Here is a 10,122-nt window from a genome sequence, read left to right as displayed (position 1 = left end):
TATAAAAGCATGATTAATTATAGTGCAGAAGCATTTAATTAGATCGAATGAAAGTCGTCACGTTAGATTTGTGAAATATGCCCTGACAACAACTATAGTTGTTTATGGTGTTCTCCCTCTGCCATAAAATAAGTGCTATTTTTGTTCTGCGCATATCATTTTCTTATATAATTAACTATATATATATATAGTTAATTATATTTGTATCGATAAATAAGTTTATTTTGTAAATACCTTGAATAAATAATCAAATGATATAAATATTATGTACCATAAATATTAATGATTTCTTATACAATTTTGATCAAAGTGGGAAATGGTTGACTTTTTAAAGGTGAGAATGATATTTATTTTACCAGGAGCAAGCATATCTTAAAAGTAGGTCAATGGTTTTTAAGGCGAAGTACGCAGAAAGTGTTAGAAATATAGGCATTTTTCGTACCATTTTAATTCCATAAATTAACATTATGATGATGACATATAATATATAATCAAACATAGATAACATGATCTCAAAATTATCCATAACAATATGGATCATGAGAACACAAAACATATGAATCATATAAATATAATAAGCAAATAAACATGGAACATGTATTATTATGGAACAACTGAAAATAAACAGATAGCAACATAAACAGCATGACTGTAAAATTAAGACAAACAGATTTATCATATTACTAGTATGATCAGGCATCAGACACGTCATGATATAATACGACAAAACAGATTGGATAAATTTATGGCTATAAATAAAACAGCAGGTATGAACATATATAATTTGCAGAAAGAAAAACAGTAAGGAGATGAATTGATCATACCCTGTCATGCGCTCCGAAGATCTAGATCCTTGTCCAACTTCACTTGTCATGTCAGCAGGAAGAAGACTTTGGGCAGTCGCGTAGACGCTCCCCAAAAACCTAATTGACGATCCCTCGTGCAAGGTCTCGAACGGCAAGGGCTCCGGAGGCACCTGCCCTCTCGCTTCTCTGTGCGCGCAGAGTCACGAGATGGAAATACCCTCACTCGGCTGCTGAACTGTGTTCTGAAAGTGTTTTCTCACGTGTACCGAGTGACAGGGGTGCTCCTCTATTTAACCTCTCGCAGAGGGAAGCTGAAGGAGAAAGGTCGCCGAGTCACGCCAAGAGTCGGCCAGCTCTAGCCGAGTTATGCCATGAGTCGGCCAGCTCTCGCCGAGTCACGTCATAAGTCGGCAGCTGACGGAGAAGGGTCACTCGGCTGACTGACGAAGAGACAGGGTCACTCGGCAGACGAAGAGATAGAGTCACTCGGTTAGTGAGTGCTAAAAATTAACACACCACACCACGCCCGGCCCGGCCGGCGGCGGCGGCGCGCGCGCGTGGCACGCCCTTGTCTATTTCTTGACTTCTCAATTTAAGTGGAATAAATCCCACCATATAAGTCAAGGCAAAAGACCCTTGGACTTCCAATGTGATACTATTGGTATTCTCCACTATTACACACCATAGAGTTTATTCAATAAATGGGCCAAGCCCATAAAAGATCCAACAGAAAGAGTTATTTGGATTTGGAACTTGGAAGCAGCCAACAGTCCTTGCTTTGGTCACCGTTATTTGGAACGGAGCCAACAGCCCTTCCAGCCGTGGAGTTCGGTTGGACCGAGGGTCGTGTCCCTGCACGACCACCACTTCGGCATTGACAACGGACTTGTCTCCTCCTCTCTCTTCACAAGTATATATATGAAAAGCAAATAAAGAAACAGTTGATTCGACTCATCGCTTTCACCATTTTCAGTTACTTTTACACAACCGACAGTCGTTGCCCTTGTCACTGTCTTTAGTTGGTGAGCAACTGTGGCAGCAAGTGGAAAACGACGACAGTGAATCCCTAACCAGCCCACCAACCCACACGTTCAAAACACGAACTTCTCCGACTGCAGCAATAGACCCAACGAGCACCGAAATTAATTCAGTTCCCAATACGTTTCCTTGTACTGTAGCTTTAGGCCAATCTCATTAGAAGCTCTATATATTAAATATAGTAATATAATACTGTACAGTATTGATAAAAAAAGAGATTATAGAAGTTTCATGAATAGAAAAAAAAATTTATAGATAAAACTCTTCTGTACTGTTTATGTGTCTTCTGCATTGTTTCCGAAATATGTGTGTTATGAACTGTGGCTTGCGCACTGTTTTACGTATTTTTTAGAACTGGAACATGAAATCCTCGCTCAAGGCTAGTTTGAAAAGTGCAACCCCTCCGAAATTGAAGAGATTTAGGGAAAATTGAACTAAGAATTGGAGTGGCCGTTAGATTGGCAATCTGGCATATTCCCTACTGAGATTGGGCTTACGTACGGTATTGATAGGCCTTACGCTAGCCAATCAGAGATGCGCAGAACAATAGAAAAGGCTCAAGAATCTCAGTGATCAACTAATCGGACTGCAACTTTCGGCAAAGATTGATCAAAGTTCTGCGAAGCATCTTATTCTTGCTGAATTGTAGCATAAAAACAAAATGATAGCACAGGATCTCGTGTTGTTTATAGAGTTGGAAGTTTGGTGATTTCCTGAGAATATTACTGTCGGCCAGGCCACCTGTTAACACCAACCATTCTGAAGAAAAAGGATCATCAGGATTTTTTTTCTTAAGAGCAACCAGAAGCCCCAAAGTGACAACTGCTGAAACTGGTCGAGAGCAAACAGGAAAAGGAAACCACCCAAGCCTGCAGAATAGTTGGTGTTTCTGGCACGCCGCCTTCCTACCCTCTGCTCTGCATTCATACGCCACACGTTCCCTCACAGTTTTGCAAGCAAATCTACCAAAAAAAATTCAAGATGCTAGTGCTAATGCTAATACGAGATATTACAGAGAATAGCCCCTGGTTTCTGACAGGCGACAGGACAAACAGGCACTACACATCTGTGTCCAATCTGTGAGAGAGATTTTGCATGCTTTCCTGCAGTCTATTGACAATTAGGGATGAAAGTGGTAATCCGAACTGTTAGAACAAATTTAATATTTTAAAATAGATATGTATAAAATTTAATGTTGATCCTTTCTTATGTTATCAAGCACATTAGTACAAATATGAATAAAATATTACATAAATTATTTTATGCATTATTTGCTCCCTGCAACACAAAAAGTTGAAAAGATTACCGAATTTGTTTATAAATCCATACCGAAGTTTATATCTATTATTTGAGAAAATATAGGACGAATTTGAGGTTTACCTTTTATGAATCTTAACAAGATGGATGTTAAAAACAAGATTACAAATTTGTATTATATATTATATATCCTATTTATTCGCAATCAAAGAAAAACGACTAAAAAACTGATTACCGAATAAATACCGTTTCCTACCGTTTTCATCCCTATTGACAATAGCCCTGCTCAATATAAACATCACAACCAGAAGGTGTCATATCCCTTTTCTTGTTTTAATACCAATCAAGACATGACAATCAATAGTATAATTCTGGGAGTGGAGCAGATATAAAACAGGTCAACCAATAAGAGCATGCCAATAGCTAATAGTATAATGTTGGTAGTGGAGCAGATGAAGGACATAAGTGAAACCGGTGACCTAACAATAAGTCCGACCACTGGCATAAAAAAAATGTAAATAACAGTAGGCCCCAGCTCTGGCCATATTAGGGTTTAAGGTTGCTTTGGTGAATTGTTCTGTTCAGTGAACTTTAGCCCTCCCCTTTCTCCTAACACAGTTCATACAAAAAAATCCTACAGCCGAAGTCAAATATGCTCCTTCATGATAATTAGTTTAGGATCACTTCAAACACCACAGTGGTCTAAGGTTGTCTCCAGCAGATAGTGCATATGGTCATACAAAACAATGTTTTGCACTACAGGCTGCACGACCAAAACAGGGTTGGAGATGGTATATATGCAACAGAACCTACAAATCATCACAGCATGTATTCACCATGTATACATAGGATGATCACATTAACTATTGCCCTACTAAAGAAACTGCTGTGCTCGAACAGTGTACTCACAAAGCGACAATTCGTAGCCACATAGTACTCTCCCAGCAGCAGCACCTTCTTCCCAGGAAAAAAGAGAATAACTTCAAAAAAAAAAAAGAGGCAAGAGGAGGATATGTTGTTCCTCGAGGAGGTTCTAGAAGGCAGAGATGAAACTACTCGTTTGTCCATCTGATCACGGCGGAAGCGAAAGTAGCATTGCAGTCTAACTTTCCTTAGATGCCTGAAACAAGGAGAGGACGTTCTGCAGAACCATAAAAGAATTGACAGTTTATTAATATGTGTAAGAGAAAATTATAGACAAGTAAAGTTTCAAAAGAACAAAGATGGACAAAGATTTACATGGACATTGTTCATTGGACCTAGCAAAGAACCACAGTGAGAGTCACAGGTTCAGCAAGTATGGCATTGTTACGTTGATCCAATGAATCTAGCATGACCTGTAAAATTGTTGTGACCAGAATGCAACAGATTCCCACAAAAAATTCTTTCACCACCAACGGAAGGGCTACCTAAGGAACCTTTTGTGTGTGTTTCAACTTTCAAGATGACTTAACACTTAAGCATTGACCAGCACCAATAAAAGGACCATATAGGCCAATATTTCTATCTTCTAACAGAAGCAAAATGCTTACAGTGCCTAAGAAAATAACCTAATGTTGCAAGCACTCAATTGATGACACAATAACAATCTAATGTAGTATGCCGCTTTATTACGAAAATGATAAGCATACAGATTACTGAACAACCTAATACACTCACATTCCGTGCTATGTACACTCCATCTGTAGACATTTCTCTCAACACAACACCTAAATAGAAGAGGATGAATTCTTTCAGAGAGGCCGCAGCAAGTGCATATTTCCATACCTGGTTCATTTCAGTGTACAAACTCCAACCATCAAATCGATGTTGCTTCAGACTAGTCACGTAGGATAACCGAGTCCACAATCTCCATCAGCGGCTCAAGGCACTCAGGAGAAAACTTGCGGGCGAACATGTAAGGGTGTGTCGTGTTCGACTTCCTCAGCTCCCTGATCAAGCTTGCGGATACCTCTCCAGGCTCATACATGTGTGGGTGGCCTGCAACTGAATCCGTCCAATTTACCCTTGTAAGGGTATACTTAGTACAACCCTCAGGATCCTGCATATCCAGCAGTGTGGGGAAGTAATGCTCCTCCGGGTAGCATGAATCCCTGCGCTCGATCAGACAGGGCAACTTGAACTTCTTCCAAAGTCGCATATCCCTCACGACCATGATGGCGTGCCTTCTCGTGAGCACAAAGAACTGCGACCCAGCCCGGAACTGATCATATGGAACCTCCGGGAGCATGACATCGTCACCTCGGGCATAGTACCTGTCATGCAGCAGCTTGGTGTCGTTGTCCATGTTGTCCATTATCTCTATGAAGCTGCGGTGGTGGCTATGAGGGCCAGCATTGTCGGAGAGGAGTGCGTTGTAGAGGGTGGGGAACGGGTGGAGCGGGATGCAGGACTGCGACAGGAGCGCGAAGAACTGGTTGTTGGGGTCGTCAAGGAGCGCGGTGGCGAGGAGGCGGCGCGCGGCGGAGATGAGTGTAGGGGAGGCGCGCTGCGTGGCCTTGGCGGGGACGAAGCGGCCGCGGAAGGATGGCGTGGGCGGCAGCTCGAGGACGGAGTAGGGGTCGGCGTGGACGTAGAGGTTGAAGAGGTGGGTGTGGCCGCGGAAGAACTTCTCCCAGAGCGGGGAGAAGACGAGGTCCGAGTTGGTGAGGAAGAGGAAAGCGACCTTGGGCGCCGGACGGCGGCGGAAGAAGTAGGAGGCCGCGGAGGTGGGCGTGGGAGTGGCCGAAGAGGAGGAGAGGATGGCTCGGCGGAAGAGCGCGAGGTCGTCGGACTCGTCGGCGTCCGGGATGGCCGGGAGCGTCTTGGGCGGGAGCAGGCGCGGGGCAAGGAGGAAGACGACCGGGATGGAGATGAGCAGGAGCAGGGAGAGCAGGAACGGCGACGCGTACGGCGACGTCATCTCCGGCCAGCGGCTGCCGCGCCTGCTGCGGCCTCTTGGATCACCCGGATTCGCAGAATGCACGCCGGCCGCGGCCAATGCAGCGGCGGATCTTGGGTGCGTGGTTTGTTGGTGGTGATGGTGGGAGGGGGCAGGGATCAGGGGAAACGCAGGGGGGATTGAGAGCGATTGATTGATGGGGACCAGTCTGCCTCAAATTAGGGACAAGCAAAAGGCCCGGCGGACTGGATCTGCTGATTCGGGGAGCAGCAAGGGCGATTGGTGCACGACGAAAGAAACAATCGGGGGATTTCCCGCAGCTCAGATAACCGAAGGAACCGCGCAAGCGATTGCTCCGTGATGGTGGGGGCAATGGCGCGGCGCCGCTAGGCTGAGAACCGACGACACCCCATGCGGGGCAGGATCTGGCCCGAGATCCTGCGAACGGCAGGCCAGGAGAGCCCGGTCCAAGAGCGGGGACGCGACAGCCAGGAACCACGCAGCCGGAGCAGGAAACCAGGCGCGGAACCGGGAATGGCGGATCCGGGACAGGGCGCGACCGACCTCGCTCGGGGGAGGCAGGCGGGAGGAACCCGTGGACCCTGGAGGCGGGCGGGGTGGGGATTGGAAGACTCTGTGGAGATCTCTGGCGCCCGCGGCGGCGGCCGGAGGGACGGAGGTGGGGGAGGAGAGAGAGAGTGAGGCGGAGGGGGGAAGGACGAGAGGGGACGCGCGCTTGATATCTGCTGCGCTTGCTCGTCGCTCTCATGGACGGTGGGCCTTGTGGGGGTGGTGGGGTGGGGTGGGGCGGGAGTTGTGATTAAAATAATCGACGACGCCGACGCGAGCGATTACGGGGGGCGGTTAGCGTTAGCAGTGGCTCCCCAGTCCCCTAGTTCTCTTCTCTCTCCCACTGTTATAAAAGCGCGTTATTTTTGGATCTACACTTCACTCCAGTCTAGAAGCGTCTTGTTATCACAGTCACACAGCGGGGCTAGAGAGCAGTCACGTCACGTCGCGTCGCGTCGTGTCGGCGTCATCGTGGGATCCAGCCGGAGCCGGACGGGTGGAGCCGCGTCTCTCGTCGTCCGATTTTTTTTTTTATATTCGACGCCGGTGTAGGCACGAGGAGAGGAATGAGGATTAGGTGGCTGCTGCCGCGTCGTCGCACGGACAAGCTGGCGACGCTGACCGTACGGTCACCCATACCGTGGCCATTAGGCTATCCGCAACCGTTACCCCTAAATTTTTCCCCCTATATCACTTTCCCCTCTATTTTCTCCCCTATTTTTTCATCTCCCGCAGCGGTTCCCCTAAATACTCCCCCTATACCCCACTACCACTATAAAATATTATTTTCTATACCAACTATCAATTTTTTATCTACTAACAATTACTCGTGGACCCACAGCACAGTGTTTAGGGTGATGAACAGTGACACACTAGATCTGAGGGGAGAGAGAAGGGGACCGACACGGGGGTAGGGTCGACCGCTGCGGTCAGTCTTAGATGTGCGGTAGCATGCCGTATCAGGTGTGGCGTAGCTAGCTAGTAGCTGACATGCGTTTCGCGTGCACGCTTTTAATTAGTTTTGATAACGCATTGTATCTTGGTCCGCTGGAGCAGTGCAACTAGAAGTTACATTTAATATATGTTGCGCCTATATTTTTATTAATTAAATTAAAATAATTATGTATGGATATATATAAATATTATTCCATATGTCCTAAATTGGAATTAGTTTAAGACAATTATGAGATTTATACACTACTTGATCTATATGCTTTATATATGTGTCGTCAATTTGAACGTGGACATAAAAATAAAGTGCTCAAAAGAACACTATTTTAGAATGGAGGCAGAATATTTTGTATTATAGTTTAAATTTTATATAATATTTTTGATGGTCTGATGACTTAATTTAAATAAGTGGGTAATACGTGCACCTATTGTTAAGAGAGGTTAATGATCATACTAGATATGGTAATAGGAATCTGATCTCTGATTTCAAACGTGAAATTTCTTTATGATAATTTAGTACCCACGGAATTGAAATGGGGGAATCTTTATCTCCGTCGGGTTCGTGGGACGGGATGGGGAACCATCCTCCGTTCTCGTTTTCCGCATATCCGTCCCACGAACTTCTGCTCATCTAAATTAGTTCAGTGATATGTTAAATTTATACTAGAAATTTAATATATAGCCTATTATAGAATAGTAAACTAAACTCTAAAGTAGATGTATCTTGTAATGTTAAATTTTATTTTACATTGACTATAGCTTGCTCCGAACAACGCATGATGTCGAATCGTGTAAATAGAGCCACCTTTTTTCTGAAGCGTTGCATGGTCCCATTGTAAGGTACAATTTCGTTGTGCCTAAGCCACATATATTTAAGCCATCTTTAGTTTTAAAAATAGATGCTTGCTTTTACACACACGAAAAAACTCATATGTTTGGCCTCTTTTCTTAGAAATAGAAATGCAACATAAAACAGTACTTCTCATTAAAGCGATATTTAGGAGGACTTCATACAAAAAAATTATGTTTATTCTAGCTTCTTCTGTGCAAACATGTTCAGCTCCACGAGCTCTAGCTTTAATAAAATAAAACTAGAGGTCAATTCCTTGATTTTTTTGAAGCTCCTCGAAGTTTGCTTCGAAAACAATTTTTGCATACCTTTGCATGAAAATTATCCACTATGTCATTGGTTGCACCATGTACTAATTCACGTCTCTCCCCTACTCATCACAGTTCACTAATCATCAAAGATAAATAAGGAAACATACACACATTAATTGTATTACAGAAGCCATAGTCCATGTGCAAACAAAACACTCGTGGTTGTACAAATTGTTTAATGGTGAAGCTGAAGAACTGAATTTGCGATTCTTAAAGTGAAGCCCTTATAACTAGGGTTTAAATATATTTCGGAAGTCAATAATTTTAAAAGAACATAAAATTAATTTTTGCATGCACACGTACGCACGCACGCGGTCTTTTCATGTCTGGCTTACTTGCAGCAAAAAAAAGTGTACAAACTTTGCCTTTCAAAGTACAACATACGATATACTCCCTCGGTTTCCGCGCGGGGGGGGGGGGGGGGCTTGACTATCGCCTGGTTTTTCCTGTGATATCTATACTAACTATTAAGTCGATAGTGTAGACTCCTTTCATGCCCCCCGCTCGCCCCCTCCCCCTGCTGCCCGTCGCAACAGGCATCGCGCCCGCCCTGGTCGCCCCCACCGCTGCCGTCGATGCCCTCCAAGCCCCTATGGCCCTATCCTCCTGGTCGTGATGTCCGCCCTTGACCCAGCCCGCCCCGCGATACCGCCCACGGCTGTGATCCCCGCCGGCAGCCCCTCGGGCGCCTCCCCGGTCGTGAATCGTGATCCCCGCATGCCGTGATTGCAGTTCCGGTCCCTCTCCAGTTCCGGAGATCGACAGCTGCTCCAACCTCACCATGCTCGGCCTCGCCGAGACCAGAATCTCCGGTCCGCTCCTGGCGATCCTGGGCCAACTCAAGAGCCTCGACACCATCGCCATCTACACTGTGATGCTCTCCGGCCTGATATCTCCCGAGCTCGAGCAATGCACCATCTTGGTCAACGTCTACTTGTACGAGAACGTGTTGTCTGGGTCCATCCCGCTGCAGCTCGACAAGCTTGGGAACCTCAAGACCTTGCTGTTGTGGCAGAACAACCTCGTCGGTGTCATACCGTGGAGCTCAGGGGCGTGCGCGGGGCTCGTCGTCCTGGCTTTCGTATCACTATGTACGCGCACCCCTTCTCTCGAGTTCTTGATATTTTGCTTTTGTACTGGGATGCAATCAAGTTACGGGACCTAACTGAGTAGCAGCCTAGGTGTTCGACGAAATGCCTCCGGCCCTGGTTATGTTCATTGTTGTCCCGATGTGTCCAGGACGATGGTGGGTCTCTCTGAAGGGGAGAAGCACTTCATCCACCGCGGCATTGCGCAGGACATTTCCACTAATGGATGTAGGTGACTGTAGTTCCAGTCCCTTTCTAAAAAGGAGTATTAGTTTAGAAGTACCTGATGGATGGTTTTGATGCTGCTCCTTGATTTACCTGTGCAGTTTTGAGCAGTTCTGTATTAACTTTGCAAATGAAAAACTTTAGT

General features: G+C 45.5%; 1 protein-coding gene across 2 annotated transcripts; it reads right to left on the bottom strand.

The window, feature by feature from the left end:
- Positions 1-3,804: 3,804 nt before the first annotated feature.
- LOC103626037 (inverted formin-2-like) lies at positions 3,805-6,766 on the bottom strand. Of its 2 annotated transcripts, XM_020537545.2 has the most exons (3): positions 4,869-6,765; positions 4,341-4,438; positions 3,805-4,242 (listed from the first exon to the last, which is right to left on the bottom strand). In XM_020537545.2, exon 1 carries the CDS (start codon positions 6,001-6,003, stop codon positions 4,921-4,923), a length of 1,083 nt encoding a protein of 360 aa, XP_020393134.1. In that variant the 5' UTR covers positions 6,004-6,765; the 3' UTR covers positions 3,805-4,242; positions 4,341-4,438; positions 4,869-4,920.
- Positions 6,767-10,122: the final 3,356 nt, after the last annotated feature.

Source organism: Zea mays, chromosome 5 (genome assembly GCF_902167145.1).
Source record: "Zea mays cultivar B73 chromosome 5, Zm-B73-REFERENCE-NAM-5.0, whole genome shotgun sequence".
In the NCBI taxonomy this organism is placed as follows: domain Eukaryota; kingdom Viridiplantae; phylum Streptophyta; class Magnoliopsida; order Poales; family Poaceae; genus Zea; species Zea mays.
The sequence above is the reverse complement of the archived record's forward strand: the minus strand, read 5'-3'. Positions and strand labels throughout refer to the sequence as shown.